Source organism: Miniopterus natalensis, chromosome 20 (genome assembly GCF_054644295.1).
Source record: "Miniopterus natalensis isolate mMinNat1 chromosome 20, mMinNat1.hap1, whole genome shotgun sequence".
Taxonomy (NCBI): Eukaryota; Metazoa; Chordata; class Mammalia; order Chiroptera; family Miniopteridae; genus Miniopterus; species Miniopterus natalensis.
In genome coordinates, this window is record NC_142100.1 from 4,272,642 (window position 1) to 4,292,609 (window position 19,968).

Below are 19,968 nucleotides of genomic sequence, written 5' to 3' on the forward strand. Positions count from 1 at the left end.
ATGTCCTCAACAAAAAGGTGGATTAGTGAAAAACTCATTCATCAGCCTTGAGAAACAACAGGGCAAACCTAGCTGTCTTGATCTAGGCTCTGAACTGGAAAAAAAAAATTCCTGTGAATTTCCATGGGAAAATATTTAGGGTTCAAATTTACTATACCCACATAATCATGTAAATTTAACACCAAGAAATTAAGATAAAAATGATCCTGGAATAGAGATACCTCTGTAATAACTGGTGGAAACAAATAAAAAAAGTTATCTGGAGGGATACACTCTCACACAAGTCTGCCTAGCAGTCTACAGGAATGATGGATAAACATAAATTCACAATCCAAAATCCTAGGACATATGGGGAAATATTCTACCAAGTATGAGAGTCAGCAGACATACACGCATACACACAAAGCAGGAGCAGATTTCTAAGAACTCCAGATAATAGATAACATTCATAAAGTGAGCATGTTTAAAATTATTAAAGACAGGAAAGAAAAAATCAAAACTCTGAGAAACATATTTGGGAAAAAGAGCAGGAAGGTTTTAATCAGAACCAAATAGAAATTCTAGACATGAAAATTACCCTCATTAAAATTTACAACTCAACAGCTACATTCACGAGCATGTTGAGCACAGCTGAAGAGAGTTATTGCATTGGAAAACTCATCAGAGGAAATTCCTCAGGAGCAAAGAGAGATAAGAGCTGGAAAATAAGGAACAGTTAAAAAGACACAGAGTCCAGAACAAGATAATCTAATGTACATGTATTTGGTGTTTCCAGAGGGAAAATATAGCAAATGTGAAAGATAAATATTCAAAGGGAAAACTGGTGGTAATTTTTCAGAATTTATAAAAGAGATGAATCCTCAGATTTAGAAATCACAGAATAACAATAAGCAGGACCAAAAATTTCATACATAGATAAATCACAGTGAAATTTCAGAACACTGAAGGCAAAGGAGAGGCCTTAAAACCAACAAGAGAAAAATAGGCAAGTTATGAACAAAATAAATAATAATTATATTGACAAAAGATTTTGAAAAGAAACACAAACTAGGAGATGGAAAAATAATGTTTTAAAGAGTTTAATTCTTTACCAGGTTAAACTGTAAGATAAAGGATAAGGTAATTTCAGGTAAGTTTACCAATACACACACTTGCTGAAAGAACTTCTACAGAATCTACTTCAGGAAAAAGGAATAAAATGGAAGAAAGACTATGAGGCAAAAGCATTAATAAGCAATTAGTTAAATCTAAAACATCATTGAACAAGGGGAACCAACATGGCAGTGGAGTAGGTGGAAGCTACACTCACCTCCTCCCAGGACCAAACTGGAATTACAACTAAATATAGAGCAGTCAACCTGAGTAACCAGCTGAAGACCAGCTGAACAGAAGTCTTATAACCAAGGCTTTACAGAAGAAGCCACATGGAAACTGGTAGGAAGGGTGGAGCTGTGAAAAGGGATGGCCCGTACCCACGGGTGGCAGCTGGGATTCTGGAGGGATGTCTCAGCTGCAAAGCTTCCCCCTGAGGAGTGTGGGGTCTCAACCCCATGCTGGGATCCTCAGCCCAGAGCACCAGAGCTGGGAAGAGGCACCCACATAACATCCAACTGTGAAAAGCAGTGGGGTTTCTGTCTGCCAGGGAGAGACAGAGTCTGCTGGAGGTACAGGCACCCTCTTACAGGGCCAGCAAACAACATCTCGTCTGCAGTCACTCGCCCTTGGCTCCAGTGGAGGGAGTGGAGCAGACTAGAGTCACAAGAGGAAAGACTATGGTATGTGGCTCTGGGGAAAAAGATGAAGGGACATCACTAGGATCCCTATGCAGAGTCCCTCTCCCACACCACAGACACCATCTTCCTAGGCTGGAGCACTCTCCTCCACATGGCATCAGCCATGGGGAATGTAATAGCCCCATCCTCTGGACTCCTTGTTGCTGCACCCTTAAGAGCTGGTGCCCTGCTGAGGAGTTAGCTGCCTGGGCTGGGGTGTGTAGAGGTCTGGGGAGACTTAGGGGGTGTTAATGATGGAGTGGTGTGGCTTTGGGGCAGGGGTCATTCCTTCCACTTTCCCATGAACCTGACTGGTGTCCCCCCTGTCAGGAGATCCAATAGACCCAATCTTCAGGCTCCTGGAAGCAGCACCCCTCTCATTCCCCACCTCCATTCCTAGTGGCTCTGCCCTGATGAGGTCTGAACAGAATCTGGTACAGACTGCATTGTATGGTTCTGGGGTGGGGGACACTACCCCCATGGTCTCCAAAGCCTTACTGGCACTTGCCCCTCAAGGGAGATCCACTAGCACAATCCTCCTGACTCCCGGTAGCCATGTCCTATAGAATCTGGGACAGACTGAGTTGTGTGGTCTAGGAGAGGGGCCATTTCTCCCTCCCATGCCCAACTAGAGCAGAGCCCTCTCTTCTTGGTCTTCTTGGGATTGATCAGCTCTGCTGGCCTAACCCTGATGACTCCCTGAGACCCTGCTCCACCACAAAGTTGTGAAAGCAATCAGCAGGTGTAGATAGAACTGAGTATACCCTGGGACAATTGCTGAGTGGCCTTAGGCTCAGCACTAGCACCAGGTTTGAACCTGTACAGATCTGGTGAAGACTTCTTGTCCTTACCTGGTGACTCACTGAGAACCTACCTCATGCAACTCGAGTAACACCAGAGGCTCTTTCAGTAAGCCCAACAGGCAGCTGGCAGGCAGAGGGAGGCAGAAGCAGATCTCAGGGTTTGTTAGGCCTTTTGCTGACCTGCCCACAGGCTTGGTGCTGGTGGAAAAAGGCCTTGAGGCGCAGCTTGGTTCTTCACACACCCAGGCTCAGCAGAGACAGCCACAAATTGTGGATCACTTTGTGCCTCCAAACAGGTTGCCCAGAGAGCAATGTCTGACATTGGCCTGCATCAGAGTCTCTCCTAAGAGGTCGCAGAGCCAACACACACAGTGGCCAGCTTCAGACAACATCAGAGCAGAATCCAACTAGCAACACAAGCGGCATATCCACAGGGAGATCTGGGCAGGCTAAAGACCCTGCGGAGGGGAATCCTGCTTTCTGTGGTCAACACCTGCACAGCAGCTTATACACTATGGTCAGGGTTGATCCTTAAAGTCAGCCAGGCTGAGGGTCAACCCCACACACAAATGGGCCAATCACAATCAAGACTCAACTACAACAGGAGGGCCCACATAACCCACACAAGGGATATTCATGAAGTCCCCAGCATAGGTGACCGAGGAGACTGTGCCACTGGGTCCCATAGGACACCTACTACATAAGGCCATCCTACCAAGATGGAAGTCATAGTAGATCTGTTTAATACATAGAAACAAACAAAAAGAGACAGCCAAAATGAGGAGACAAAGAAACATGCCCCAAATAAAAGAACAGATGAAATCTCCAGAAAAAGAGCTGAAAGAAATGAAGGAAAGCAATTTATCAGATGTAGAGTTCAAAACAATGATTTTAAGGATTCTCAAGAAACTTAGAACTATAACATCATGAAAGTTGACATAGAAACCATAAAAAGAGCCAGTCAGAAATGAAGAATACACTAGAAAAAATAAACAGTAGGCTGGATAAAGCAGAGGATCTAATCAATGATTTGGAAAAAAAGGTAGCAGAAAACACCCAATCAGAGCAGCAAAAAGAAAAAAGAATTTTTAAAAATGAGGATAGATTAAGGGACCTTTGGGACAACATAAAGCACAACAACATCCTCCTCATATGGGTACAGGAAGGAGAAGAGAGAGAGCAAGGGATCAAGAATCTATTTGTAGAAATAATGACTGAAAAGTTCCCAAACTTGTTGAAGGAAAAAGACACACAAGTCCAGGGAGCTCCAAGGGTCTCGAACAAGATGATCTCAAAGAGACAAACACCAGGACATAATAAAAATGGCAAAGGTTAAAGACAAAGAGAGAATCTTAAAAGCAGCAAGAGAAAGACAGTTACTTACAAGGAGCACCCGTAAGACTGTCAGCTGATCTCAACAGAATCATTTCAGGCCAGAAGGGATAGGCATGAAACATTCAAAGTGATGAAAAGCAAGGACCTACATCCAAGACTACTCTACCCAGCAAGGTTATCATTTAAAATTGAAGACAAAATGAGCTTCCTAGACAAAAAAAAAGCTAAGGGAGTTTGTTACCACCAAACCAACATTACAAGAAATGTTAAAGGGCCTCCTTTATTAATAATGATAATGACAATGCAGAGGAAAAGAAAAAGAAACAGACAAACATAGTTGAAAGAATAAAATGGCAATAAATACATACGTATCAACATTCATTTTAAATGTAAATGGATTAAATGCTCCAATCAAAAGACATAAGGAAGCTAAATGGATAAGAAAACAAGACCCATATATTTCCTATCTACAAGAGACCAACTTCAGAATGAAAGATACACACAGACTAGGAATAAAGGGATGGAAAAAGATATTTCATGCAAATTGAAAGGAAAAAAATTAGCTGGGGTAGCAATACAAAATAGACTAAAACAAAGGCTATATATATAGTAAGAGACAAAGAAAGTTATCATATAATGATAAAGAAAGCAATTCAATAAGAGGATATAACCCTTGTAAACATTTATGCACCCAACATAGAAGCACCTAAATACATAAAGCAAATCTTGATGGACATAAAGGGAGAGATTGATAGTAATACAGTCATAATAAGGGATGTGAACATGACATTGATATCAATGGATAGATCTTTCAGCAGAAAATTAGCAAGGAAACAGTGGCCTAATATACACACTAGATGAGGTGGATTTAATTGATATCTTCAGAGCATTTTACCACAGAGCAGCAGAATATACATTCTTTCCAAGTGCCCGTGGAGCATTTTCTAGGACAGACCACGTTAGTACACAAGACAGGTCTCAATAAACTTAAGAAAACTGACATCATATCAAGCATCTTCTCTTACCCTAATAGTATGAAACTAGAAGTTAATTATAAGAAAATTGAAAAACATTAAAAAACATAGAGGCTAAATAACATATTATTAAACAATGGATGGGATAAGAATGAGATCCAGGAAGATATCAAAAGATACCTTGAAACAAATAAAAACGAAAACACAACCTAAAATCTATGGGACAGAGTGAAAGCAGTCCTAAGAGGGAAATTCACAGCACTACAGTCTTATCTCAAGAGATAAGAAAAATCTCAAATAAACAATCTAACTTTACACTTAAAGGAATCTGAAAAATAAAAACAAATAAAGCCCAAAGTAAGTAGAACAAAGGAAATAATAAATATCTGAACAGAAATAAATGAAATAAAGCCTAAAAAAATACAAAAGATCAATGAAACCTAGAGCTGGTTCTTTGAAAAGATAAACAAGATTGATAAACATTTAACCATACCCATCAAGAAAAAAAGAGACCCTTGGTTAGTGCAGCACAGTTGGTTGGAGTGTTGTCCCGTGCACCGAAGGGCCACAGGTTCAGTAACCGACTGGGGCACATACCTAGGTTTTGAGTTCAGTCCCTCATTGGGGGTAGTATGGGAAGCAACTCATTGATGTTTCTCTCTCACATCAATCTCTCTCTCTCTATCCCCCTTTCCCTTCCTCTCTCTAAATCAGTGAGAAATACATCCTTGGGCAAGGATTTTAAAAAGTAAAAAGAGAGAGGACCCAGATAAGTAAAATCAGAAATAAAAGAGGAGAAGTAACAACTGACACCAAAGAAATACAAAGGATTGTAAGAAAATATTATGAACAACTCTTTTCCAATAAATTGGGCAATCTGGACAAAATGGATAAATTCCCAGCAATACAATCTTTCAAAATTGAAGCAGGAAGAATCAGAGACTCTGAACAGACAGGTTACAGCTAGTGAAATTGAAGCAGCAATAAAAAAACTTCCAGTCAACAAAAGTCCTGGACCAGGAAGTTTCACAGGTAAGTTTTACTGAACATTCAAAGAACTAACACCTATCCTTCTCAAACTATTCTAAAAAATTCAAGAGGAGAAAAGACTCAAGCTCATTTTATGAAGCCAACATTATACTAATTCTAAAATCAGATAAAGAAACTACAAAGAAAGGAAAGTATAGGCCAATATCCCTGATGAACACAGATGCTAAAATGCTCAACAAAATATTAGCAAACTGGATCCAGCAATACATGGTCATACACCATGACCAAGTGGGACTTACTTTGGGGAAGCAAGGTTGGTACAATATCCGCAAATCAAAAAGTGTGATAAAGATAATGAAGGACAACAACCACATGATCATATCAATAGATGCAGAAAAGCATTTGATAAAACCCAGCATCCATTTGTGATAAAAACTCTGCAAAGTGGGAACAGAGGGAATATAGTTCAATGTAATAAAGGCCACATATGACAAACCCACAGCCAACGTCATACTCAATGGGTAAAAACTACAAGAGTTTCCCTTATAATTGGGAACAAGACAGGGATGTCCGCTTTCACCACTCCTCTTCAGCATAGTACTGGAAGTCCTAGCTATAGTAATCAGACTAGAAGAACTGAAAGGCATCCAAATTGGAAAGGAGGAAATAAAAAACTGTCATTATTCGCAGATGACATGATGTTGTACATAGAAAACCTTAGAAACTCCACTGAAAAGCTATTAGGTCTAATAAATGGATTCAGCAAAGTAGCAAATAAAAAAATAATATTTGCAAATCAGTGGCATTTCTATACACCAATAATAAACTATCACAAAAAGAAACTAAGAAAACAATTTCATTTACAGTTGCATAAAAAAATGTTGATGTAAAAGACCTTTACTCAGAAAATCATAAGACTCCATAGAAAGAAACTGAAGCAGATACAAATAAGTGGAGGCCTATACCATGTTCATGGATAGGAAGAATTAACATCATTAAAATGTCTGTACCACCCAAAGTTATCTACAGATTCAACAAAATTTCTATCAAGATACCAATGGCCTATTTCACAGAACTAGAACAAATATTCCAACAATTTATATGCAATCACAAAAGACCCTGAATGGCCACAACAATCTTGAGAAAGAAGAACAAAGTTGGAGGAATCATGCTACCTGGTATGATATTGGCATAAAAACAGTCACATAAATCAGTGGAACAGAATAGAGAACCCAGACATAACCCCACACCTTTATGGTCAATTAATATTTTACATGGAGGCAAAAAATATACAATGGGGTAAAGACAGTCTATTAAATAAATGGTGTTGGAAAAATTGGACTGATACATACAAAAATAATGAACTAGACCACCAACTTACACCATACACAAGAATAAACTCAAAATGGATAGAAGACCAAAAATGCTAGACTCAAAACCATAAAAATCCTAGAAGAAAACATAGGCCATAAAATCTAGCGCATTTCTTGTAGCAATGTTTTTTCTGATATATCACCTCAGGCAAGAGAAACAAAAGAAAAAATAAACAAGTGGGACTACATCAAACTATACAGTTTTTGTACAGCAAAGGAGACCATCAACAAAATGAAAAGACAGCCCACTGGATGGGAGAATATTCACCAATGATACATCTGATAAAGGCTTAATATCCAAAATTTATTTTATTTTAATTTTTTAAAATATATCTTTATTGATTTCAGAGAGAGGAAAGGAGAGGGAGAGAAAGAGATAGAAACATCAATGATGAAAGAGTCATTGATCAAGCCCACAACCGGGGCATGTGCCCTGACCGGGAATCGAACCCCGATCGCCTGGATCCTAGGTCGGCTCTCAACTGCTGAGCCACGCCCGGCTGGGCAATATCCAAAATTTAGAAAGAACTTATAAAACTCAACACCAAAAAACCCCAAACAACCCAATTAAGAAATGGGCAAAGGTCCTGAATAGACACTTCTCCAAAGAAGACATTCAGAAGGCCAATGGACATATGAAAAGATGCTCAACATCACTAATCATCAGAAAGATGCAAATTAAAACCACAATGAGACATCACTCCACACCTGTAAGAATGGCTATCACCAATAAATTCACAAACAGGTGTTGGTGAGGACCTGGAGAAAAGGGAACCCTTGTGTGCTGTTGGTGGGAATGCAGACTGGTGCAGCCACTGTGGAAAGCAGTGTGGAGTTACTTCAAAAAATTAAAATTGGAACTGCTTTATGACCCAAAGATTCTACTTCTGGGAATATATCCAAAGAAACTGGAAACACTGATTTGAAAGAATACATGCACCCCTATGTTTCTTGCATCATTATTTGCAATAGCCAAGATTTGGAAGCAGCCCAAGTGCCCATCAGTAGATGAGTGGATAAAAAAAGCTGTGGTACGTTTATACCATGGAATACTATGCAGCTGTAAAAAAGCAGAAAATCTTACTCTTTGCAACAGCATGGATGGACTTGGAGAGTATTGTACTAAGTGAAATAAGCCAGTCAGAGAAATACAAATACCATATGATTTCACTTATATGTGGAATCTAATGAACAAAATAAACTAACAAACAAAACAGAAACACACTCATAGATACAGATAACAGACTGACAGCTGTCAGAGGGGAGATGGTTTGAGGGGCTGGGTGAAAAAGGTGAAAGGAATAAGCAAAAAAACCCCACAAAAGTCATAGACACAGAAAACTATGCCGATTACAAGGTGGGAAACGGCTGTGGGAGAGGTAGGAGCATAAAGGGGGGATAAATGACTTGAGGTGGTGAACACAAAATATAATATAAAGATGATGTATATATAACTGTACACCTGAAACCTATATAATTTTATTAACCAATGTCACCCCAATAAGTTCTATAAAAATAAAGAATAAACATCATTGACACTATACAACAATAATAAAAGTAATGACTAATTCTGGAGATATCAAGTTTTCGATAAGATACTGAACAAAAATAATATGTGTGGCAGAAATAGTGATTGGGTAATAATGACCCAGTGATTCTGAATATGTTCTGAAAGAGAATGGAAATGTTAATTTTACACCAGACTGGTTAAGTATGTAAGTTACAAAATGATAGAAAGAGAATATGTATTTCAAATTACTACAAGGGAAAAGTCACAGAAAATATTCTATCAGTTCAACAGAGGATATAAAAAATGATGCAAAGAAAAAGGTGATTATAAAGGACTAGTCAAGATGGTAGAAATAAATCCAAATATAACTATCACAATAAATGTAAATAGCTTAAAGTGGAAATCTGCCTACAAACAATAGAACAAAGTGAAACAAAAAATACGTATGACTTAAATAGTTTTACAAAAAAATTCTATGAAACCTTCAAGTAATAGAAATATCCGAGAGAATGTAAAATAGGGGAATATTCCCCAACTCATTTTATAAGGCTGGTATAATCTTGATAACCCATCTAGATGGGGCCAGTGGCAAATAGGAAAATTTTAAGCCAATCTCACCTCGTGCAGGTGTGTTAAATACTAAACAGTGCTAACAAATCAAATCAAGCAATTTATTAAAAATAGAGTATGACAAGTTAGGTTAATCCTAGGAAAAAAGGATAGTACGGCATTAGAAAATGTTAATATGTTTAACCACATTAAAGGATTAGAGGAGAAAATTTTTCAATTGATGCAGAGAAAGATTTGATAAAATTAAATATCCATTTACGATAAAAGTTCTTTGCAAAAGGAATAGGAGAAAATTTCCTACATATCTCCCCTCCCTATCTACCAAAATGAGAGATTATTTTTAATGGTAAAAATGTTAGAAGCAATCCCTCTAAAGTCAGGGGGAAAGGACAAGGCACTATCTCTTCTAGGAAGCTGACCCTGAGTCTCACTGAGTACGTTCCATCCCTGCAACTGTAGCACTTAAATGTCTTCTGATCGATTCACATGTGTAAGATTGTCTCTCTGCTTTGAAAATAAGCTCCTTGAAGGTACCCATGCATCATGCTACTTTTGTATCTTCTATAGCATTTTAGCACTAAATTCAGTATATATCAGGTGTGTAATAAACACATTTGATTGAATGGTATCATGACATGTCCCCTGAAGTGATTTCTAAAAATAACTTTCCTTTTTTTCCGATTGTTGAAGTAATACAGCTACACTGTAGGAAACTTCAACAATTCAGAAAGTATAAAGAAGAAATTGAAAATAACCCCAATTTCTATTGCCAGAGATAGCCACTATTACTATTGACATTTTGGTGCATTTTTCTTCTTCGAGTCTGTGACATTTTAATCTAGTAGAGCACAAACTCCTTAGGAGTGATTTTGTACCTTACTATTTGCTGTTTATAGAAGCATTTCCTCATAACCATAACAATGGTTACACAATACTAAATATCATAACTTATCTAGACATTTCCTTATCATTGGATCTCTGTTGTCATTTCTGTAAATAATATATATATTTTTTTAAATATATCTTTATTGATTTCAGAGAGAGGAAAGGAGAGAGAGAGAGAGAGAGAGATAGAAACATCAATGATGAGAGAGTCATTGATCAAGCCCGAAACCCGGGCACGTGTCCTGACCGGGAATCGAACCCCGATCGCCTGGATCCTAGGTCAACGCTCAACCGCTGAGCCACGCCCGGCCGGGCTAAATAATATTTTTGTGCATACATCTTTTTCTGTATTTTAGATTATTTTCTTAGCATAGGCCATTACAGTGTTGGAGATCATGTGTTTCCTCCAAACATTATTGTAACCCTCAAAATACAGCGACCTTTATTGACCGGGTCTTTCCTCCTGCGCTCCTCCCCTCCCTCCAACCTCTGGTTTAACTAGAGTGGAAAAAGTAGAGGAGACAGGGAAAAAGAAAATAAATACATAAAAAGTGGACTATTTTAGGCAAAAATTGGAGCCAAGGACGTTGTTAGGTAAGTAGGTAAGTTTTTCCCTTCATCTGACTATCCCATGACCCCTGCCCCCTGCAACTTTCCATGACCCCTGACCCCCACAACTTCCCATGACCCCCGACCCCACAACTTCTCGTTCTTCCTCTCTTGTCTTTCTCTAGAAAACCACTTGAGAAAAAAGCATTCTTACCATAATATTTCCAAATTCTTATATTTTGTTTCTGTATAAGTTTGTTTGGGTTGCTTCTTATTTTCAGTCACTCTGTTAACATTTACGTTGGAAACAGACTGGGAGCCTTTGTGACTCAGGGGCACTTGTCTCTTAGTAAGTCCATTAGGGTAGTTCAAGTCCATATTGGAAAGAGTGTTCGTGTGTAGCTGCTGGTATGAAAATATTGTCTCTTCTTGGTCTTTGCGTCTTTTTTCCTTATTAAAATTCATCTCTGAGTGGTGTCCAGCATTTCTATATAACACCTTGTCAAAAGCGCGCTGTGGTGGGGCAAACCTGTTGGAGGCTCCTTTGGGATCCTGGCTCCTAAGTGCACTTGAGTGTTGTAAATCACTGCTAGGGTCATTCATAACCACAACTGCCTCATGCTTTATTGAATTATCAATACTCCTATTTTGATTTTGTTGCTGTCTGGGAGTGTTTTTCTGATTTCCTAGACCGAAGACCAGCTCTTCAGTCATGAAGGACTTCAGGCCACGGCTGTGTTTCTGCTGTTTTCGAATCTTGTGCTTGGCTGGTCTCCTGGAAGGTTGCTGCTGACCACTGGATGTTTCAGAAGATTGACGTCTTAGTACAGTACTTGATTTTGCACTTTCATATTGAGACCAGTGTTCCTGGTAATTCCAAAAAGATATTTTTGGTTAATGTAAAGTTAAAAGATTGGGACTCTTCACAAATTTTAAATTAGTATTTTTCAAACTGGGAGTTGAGACTTGTAGGAAGGTGACAGTGGAATTGAAAGGAGATGAAGACTACTAGGAGAAGATTCTTTCCTATGTCAGGCACAGAGAGGGGAGTTAGCTGAGCGCCTCCTCCTGGCGATTATACATTTTCTAGGAAGAAGTAGAGAGTTGAGAATGGGCTTTATATCAAGGACAAGTCTTTGAGTTAAAATGCTATAAAATGAAGTGTTACCAAGTTAGGGCAGGGAGAAAGCTTTACCTCTAAAGATCTGCATGCAAAGAAAGGGAAAATGTACATCAAAATATTCAAGTTTACTTTGACTATTTTAAAAATACTAACCAGAAAGAACATCAATGATTTGCTTTGCCAACTAAGCACGAGTTTAATATGAAGTACAATTCATCTATCAGATCTTTTTACTCATATAGTTCAGAAGCTAGAAATGACCTCTTCACTGGATGAAACAAATTAGATTTTATAAAAGAGTCCGCACTCTGATAGGACGCCTGTGAAACCACAAGGGCTGTTTTGCTTCTGTTCCTTAATACAGCCTGTACTTAGGCAATCAAACACCTGGGGGAATACTTCAATTTCACAACAGTCTTCATGCTTTTCAAAGTCTCGTAACAACAAAATGTACTCCTGATATAATAGGTACACTATGTGACTATATGGTGCTATGCCATTTGGAAACATTTCCCAAGGAATGAAGCACTCATTACTTTGTAAAAAGCTAGCTGAGTTAAGAGGCCTTTGGAAGGACTGATTAAATGCTTACTGTGAACAGTAAGATGACCATGTGCATCAGCACGTTACATAACTGCACACATTTCTCCTTTCTGAACGCATGCACATGAAACCTCTGTGGTCTGTACCCATAAAACATTCATCAAATTATGCAAGTTACCCGGATCGTTTGAGAAAAAAGCTTGAAGTAAATAAATCATGTTTTTGCTTAAACTGTTTGTTTTAGCTTGCTATGAAGAATGATCGAAGTACAGCAGTGGGTTCAACTTTTATTTCACTTTCCTGATATAATCGCTAAGGCTCATCCTATTCCTATATAATATTAAGTGGTATTGTATTTTGAATGAAATCTCATTATAATGATAAGGTTGAGACTATTTAAAACAGTAATACACAATGTTACTTCTTACATCAGATTTTTAAGTAAGAATGGCTTATAATTTGAAATTTAGAGTATATTCTCTTTAGAATTTGAGCCGTCTGGAGGATTGGCCAAATTCTGATTAGCAACTCTAAACTTTAATTTTTTACCTGTGGTGCTCAAAAAAAAAAACCACACAAAACACTTCCTTTTCTGTATTTCAATTAAGATAGGATGTGGCCCTGGCCGGGTAGCTCACGTGGTTGGAGCGTTGTCCCAATACACCAAGGTTACAGGTCCAATCCCCAGGCAGGGCACATATAAGGATCAACCAATGAATGCACAAATAGGTAGGACAAAAAATTGATCTCTCTCTCTCTCTCTCTCTCCACAAAGTCAATTAAAAAAAAAAAAAAAAGACAGGTTCTTCCTCCCATGCAGTATATTGAGCAGCACGGGGGAAATGTGGGCAGGAAGGCTCTGCAGACAGCCCGACAGCGTCCTTCCTTGTAGTGGATCCAGAAGAAAATTGTTATTTTACAGTCTTATAGGTTTGTTCATCACACACACACGGCCCTTTTCATGGCTGTCATCACTGCTCATGAAGGGCAAAAACCACCCCCTTTGCTATGACCTATAAATATTTATTGATGCTGATCAGGTCATTCTTTTTAATATGTGTCCAGTCTTTTAATTGCTAGAAAAATAAGTGACCAGAAACTCTTTTTCTGCTGCTTTGCAACTGTTCTTGTTTTAGTTCTATCTTCTCATTCCCACCAAAAAAGAAAGAAAAACCTATTAGGAATTTTTTTCCTGGGCACCAGACCTGAAACCTTAGGTCACCACTTGGCTTTCGTCACGTTATAACTTTGCTGCTGGCAATTCAGGCTGTAATTGTATTCTTCCCAGGGTGCTTTGTCAACGAGGCCAAGGGCTCATCGCTGTATGAAACGTCAGTCACCTCAAGTGCTACATTCGCTATTCAGGTAAATGTAAGTGCCCAGAGATGGCATTTCAGTCCCCAGACAGCAAGACATTTATGGGCTTGACGCGATTTCTTACTTTCCCAGCAGTCTATTGAGATCTGTGGTTTACTGAGGATTTATCACCCTACGATTGAGGCATCAGGTGTCACTCTCTAGGTGGCAAGACCTGAGTTCCCTGAAGTTAATGTACAAACCCATTCTCAGGCTATTTCATCCCCATCAGCACTGAAATCCTCTATTTCATCCGGCTCTCACTGGGGTTCTTTTGTTACCAACTGCACAGTCAGCCCATGCTGCGTGCACTCAGACTAACGGCCTAATGGCAATAGGTTTCCCTGGCACACATAGGGCAGGGTCCTTGGCTGGGCTGTTAGCATCGAGGAATCCTGATGCCTAAAGCTAGGGTGATATTTTCATAGTAAAACCCATACTTAGTTATCAGTGTTTGTTCCTCCTGTGCCATCTGAGGGAAGTCTGCCCCAACCCATGAAACGCTGCACCCAGGGGTGTCCTCTTTCATAGCTTTGCTGTTTACAGGGCATAAGCAGAGGGGAGAATATGTGCTCTGGTCTCAACCAATCAGTTCATTTGTTTAAAAAAAACACCTCATCCTTACTCTCAAGGTGAGCACACATACAGCTTTCTGCCTCTTCAGCAGTTACCCTGATCAACCCTGGAGTCTTGAGGGTTGTGTCTGGGCTCCAAGATGAGTTTTGACATAGAGAAGTTCTGTTGTGTTTATTAACAATCAACCTTCCAGTCAACACAGCGGCGTAGTGAACATGGTATGCACCTCCTCCCACAACCACATCAAAGTTCCAACTAAACTACAAAACAATCATCTCAGAACTGCCTGAAATCTAGCTGAATGGAAGTCCTACAACTAAGGATATAAAAAAGAAGTCACATGGAGACTGTTAAAGAGGCTAAAACATGCAACAGGCTGGTCCCACAACCACATATAGCAGTTAAAAATCAGGAAGGATGTCTTGGATGTGGAGGTCCCCACTGAGGAGCAAGGGGTCTCACCCCACACCAAGCTCCTCAACCCAGGATTCCAGTTCCAGGAAGAGAAGTCCCCATAACTTCTGGCTGTAAAAACCAGCAGAGACTGGGGCTGAGTGAGACAGAGGGCTGCTGGAGTCCCTTTTAAAGGGCCTGCACATGGACTTATTCTGACTCACTCACTCTGAACTCCAGGGCTGCAGAAGCAGCTCAAAAGCTACCAGGGACATACGGGGAGGAACTGAATTGTCCAAAGAGAGCTGGAGGGGCAGTTTTCTCCAAGACAGAAGTGCTGGCAGAGGTCATAGTTTCTTTGCTGAGCCCTCCCACATAGAGCCAGCAGGTGAGTCTCCATCAACTTGGCTCACACTGTTCGTCCCACCCTAATGATTCACTGAGACCTCACCCCACCCAACTTGTGGGCCCACCAAAACTGCTTCCAATGGCTTTTTCATACAAACAGCCTGTCTCTGCTCACTTGTGGACTTTCCTAAAGTCTCTAAAAGGTTCACAAACCCCAAACAAGCAAGATCAGGCTTCGGTGTGCCCCATACCTCTTGCTAAGTGGCCCTAGGTTCAGCACTGACAGAAGCCAGCCTTGCTTAGCAGCTTGGCCTCTTGCAAATATGTCCAAGTCCAGCAAAAGTAGCAGCCATCTGCAGATCACTTTGTAGCTCCTGATTACCTTGGGTGGCTTACCTTGGTCTCCATCTCCCAGGAGACCCTAGCGCCAATGTACCTGGTGGACAGCTTCAGACCATGCCAAAGCACCACCCAACCACCTCCACAAACAACACACTCAAGGGGATTTTAATTATGATGTGTTTTGGTGTGGACCTCCTTAGGTTCATCTTGTTTGGGACTCTGTGCCTCCTGGATATGTGTCTTTTCCCTTCACCAGTTTAGGGAAGTTTTCCATCATTATTTTTTCAAATAGTCACCAGGCACCAGAGCTCCACTGAATCATGTCCTCCTATGCGGGGTGTTCCCATGCACAGTAGACCCTCCACTGTGATTGCGACCAGTCCTCAAAACCAATAGGCCTGGTGGGTAAATACCTCCTATTGACATGCCAACAGCAATTAAGGCTCAACTACAACAGGAGGTTGTACACAGCTCACAGAGGAGGCGCATCTGGAGTGCCCAGTTTGGGTGACTGGGGAGGCTGTGCCACTGGACCCCACGAGACACTTACTACATAAGGCGACGCTACCAAGACCAGGAGACATAGCAGCTCTACCTAATACACAGAAACAAACACAAGAAGCAATCAAAATGAGAAGACAAAGAAACATCACAAAGGAAAGAACAGAACAAAACTCCGTAAAAAGGACTAAAAATGGAGACAACAATCTACCAGATGCAGAGTTCAAAGCACTGCTTATAAGAACGCTCAGTGAACTTAGGGGAAGAGTAGGTGAGCTTTAGTGAGAACTTCAACAAAGAGACAAAAAAATAAAAATGGAGACAGAAAACATAAAAAAGAACCAGTCAGAAATGAATACAATAACTGAAGTGAAGAACACATTACAGGGAATCAACAGTAGAGCAGATGAAGCAGAGGACCAGATCAGTGATTTGGAAGATATGGAAGCAGAAAACATCTAATCAGAACAACAAAAAGGAAAAAAGAATCCAAAAAAACAAGGATAGTTACAGGAGCTTCTGGGACAACTTTAAGCATCATGGGGGTGCCAGAAAGAGGAGAGCAAGAAATTGAAAACCTATTTAAAAAAATAATGCTGGAAAACTTCCCTAACCTGGTGAAGAAAAAAGACACACACATCTAGGAAGCACAGAGAATCCCAAATAAGATGAACCCAAAGAGGCCCACACCAAGACACATAATAATTAAAATGCCAAAGGTTAAAGACAAAGAGAGAATCTTAAAAACAGCAAGAAAAAAGCAATTAGTTACCTGCAAAGGAGCTCCCATAAGACTGTCAACTGACTTCTCAGCAGAAACTTTGCAGGTCAGAAGGGACTGGCAAGAAATATTCAAAGTGATGAAAAGCAAGGACCCACAACCAAGATGACCCCACCCTCAAAGTTATCATTTAGAATCGAAGGCCAGATAGTTTCCCAAACAAGAAAAAGCTAAAGGAGTTCATCACTACCAAGACAGTATTACAAAAAATTTTAAAAGGTTTTATTTAAGAAGAAGAAGAAGAAGAGGAGGAGGAGGGAGAGGGGGAGGAGGGGGGGAAGATTAAAAAATATGACTAATAAAATGGCAATACATACATATCTATCAACATTTACTTTAAGTGCAAATGGATTAAATGCTCCAATTGGAAGACATACAGTGGCTGAATGGATACAAAACAAGACCCATACATATGCTGTCTACAAGAGATCCACTTCAGACTGAAAGACACACACAGGCCGAAAATCAAGGGGTGGAAGAAGATATTTCATGGAAATGGGAATGAAAAGAAAAAAAAAAAAAAAGGCTGGAGTAGCAATACTTATACCAGACAAAATAGACTTTAAAACAAAGACAAAGACCTAGCAAATCCACTTCTGGGTATCTACCCAAAAAACCCACAAAACATTAAATTAGAAAGACATATACTGTACAGCTGTATGTTTTTGCAACATTATTTACCAGAGCCAAGATATGGAAGCAACCTAAGTGCCCATTATAGATGACTGGATAAAGAAGTGGTGCAGATATACAATAGAATATGACAGCCATAAAAAAGAATATCTTGCCATCTGCTAAAATACGGATGGACCTAGAGGGTATTGTGCTGAGTGAAATAAGTCAGACAGAGAAAGACAAGTGTCACATGATTTTACTTATATGTGGAATCTAAAAAACAAAATAAACCTCATGCAAAACAGAAACAGACCCATAGATACAGAGAACATTTTGATGGTTGCCAGATGGAAAGGGGGTTGGGGTGGGTGGATGAAAAGAGAAGGGATTAAGAAGTACAAATTAATAGTAACAAAACAGTCATGGGTGTATGTAAAGTACAGCATAGGGAATGTAGTCAATATTGTAAAAACTATGTATGGTGGCAGATGGACACTAGATTTATTGGGGTGATCACTTCATAAGTTATATAAATGTCTAATCACTAGGTTGTACACCCTAAACTAACATAATATTTTATGTCAAGTGTAATTTGAGACAGCATGGAGGGGCCTGGAGAGTATCGTGCTAAGCGAAATAAGCCAGTCAGAGAAAGACAAGTATCACATGATCTTATTATATTTGGAATCTAATTAACAAAATAAACTGATGAACAAAATAGATCCATAGACATGGAAGCACAAAACAGACTGACAAATCTCAGAAGGAAGGAGAATGGGGGAAGAGATTAACCAAAGAACTTATATGCCTATATGCATAACCCATGGACACAGACAAAAGTGTGGTGAAGGCCTGGGGGGGTGGCAGGGGTGGGGTGGAGGGGTCAATGGGGAAAAAGGGGGAACACCCGTAATACTTTCAACAATAAAGATAAAATTTTAAAAATCACCAAAAAAAGTATTAAAGAAACAAATACATGAGTACTTTGAGGTTGGGTTATAAGTTCCACCTGATGATATTAAGAAAATTTAGAGCACTGTCTCTAATTTATCAACTGGCTAATTTTCAGCATCAGTAAGGAAGGACTCTATGTTCAGATTTAAAAAGAAGCATAGTTCTATGGGTGGTGTTAGAGGCAAAACCAAAGTAATAGCTCTTTGGAAACTTGGGAAGATTCCATAGGATATGATCATAAGGACTTTGAGATTAATCAAAGATCCTCACACCTTTCACACTCATTCCTTTTCCTTGCTTACAAAGTCAAGAGTAATTTAAGAGTAGCAAGAAAGAAAATGTCCTATTTCATCCTTTTGAAGCTTCACTTAACTGAAGAACTTTCTTTTTCTTCGTTGAAAACGTGTTCCTTGCCTAGGAAGGATCTTCTGCCGGTGGGAGTGTGCTCCTTTTCACTCCTAGCAAGGGTTGGACCCTTAGCTAAGTACTGTGTCCAGTGCTGGGTACACAATGGAAGTGGAATTTGGAAAATCTGTGAAGATTCACAGGGGGCACAGAATATTTTAGGACAGCAAGATCTACAGGGAAAGGTAAAGTGAAGAGCGATTATTTGGCTCGTAAGAAGAAAAGAGTATGATGATGACCATCAGTTATCAGTATTTTTAAAATGAAAATACATAGGCTTAAGTGGTCTCAGAGACCTTGTTTCCACCATATCTTCTTTCTTCCCTTACTCTTTCTCTAGTTTCTTTTTTTTTTTTAATATGTCTTTATCGATTTCAGAGAGAGGAAGGGAGAGGGAGAGAGGGAAAGATACATCATTGATGAGAGAGTCATTGATTGGCTGCCTCCTGCACACCCCCACTGGGGATCGAGCCCGCAACCCGAGCATGTGCCCTGACTGGGAATTGAACCACAATCTTCTGGATCCTAGGTCAATGCTTAACAGCTGAGCCTCGCCAACTGGGCTAGTTTCTCTTTTTTTTCCCCCCAGCATGTAAATGTGTTTAAGTCTCTTCTGTTCAAAAATGAAAGAATCTCTCACTTGATCTCATGCTCTGCCTAAAACTCCTCTCTTCACCCACAGCCAAGCATCCTGGAAGTGTAGGCTCTGCTGGTCTTCGTTTCCTCATCTCTCACCTGACTTCTGCACCCTGCAGTAGAGCATTACTCTCACCACTACACTAAAACTGCTTTGCTCAGGCCACAAATAACCTCTCAGTTGCTAAATACTATGGGTACCTTTTTCTTTAACTTTTTATTTTTCAAAGTTACAAAATTATTTAAAATTTACAGAAAAAAATGCAAGAATAGCACAGAGAGCTTCCAAATATTCTTACCAATATTCACCAATTTTTAACTTTTTGCCACATTTTATCATTCCTTCTCTGTGTCTCCATATATAGACACACAGATTTGCATATATGTCATTTATTTTATTGTTCGTGTTGTTACTTAGTTTTCTCTGAATCATTTGAAACTTTGTATCATTCCCTTGTCATCGCACCTCTTTCCGTGTCCTCTCTGCAGTTTGACTTTGTTCCCTGATTTTTCTTTCTTGAAGTTTTCATGTCTCCTGTTTCATGACACTGTTTTATCCCAGTCCGCTTTCAACCTCTCTGGCAACTTCTTTGTAGTCTCACCTCCTCTCACCTCTACCTCTGCTCACCCTTAA

General features: G+C 39.6%; 1 protein-coding gene across 1 annotated transcript in view; it reads right to left on the minus strand.

Moving 5' to 3' along the window:
- Positions 1 to 19,968, minus strand: part of JHY (junctional cadherin complex regulator) — a 79,486-nt gene that overhangs the window by 17,181 nt on the left and 42,337 nt on the right. Inside the window, exon 4 of the mRNA XM_087828762.1 lies at positions 10,976 to 11,638. Within this exon, the coding sequence (XP_087684888.1) occupies positions 10,976 to 11,638 (663 nt within the window). The remainder of the gene's footprint in view (positions 1 to 10,975; positions 11,639 to 19,968) is intronic.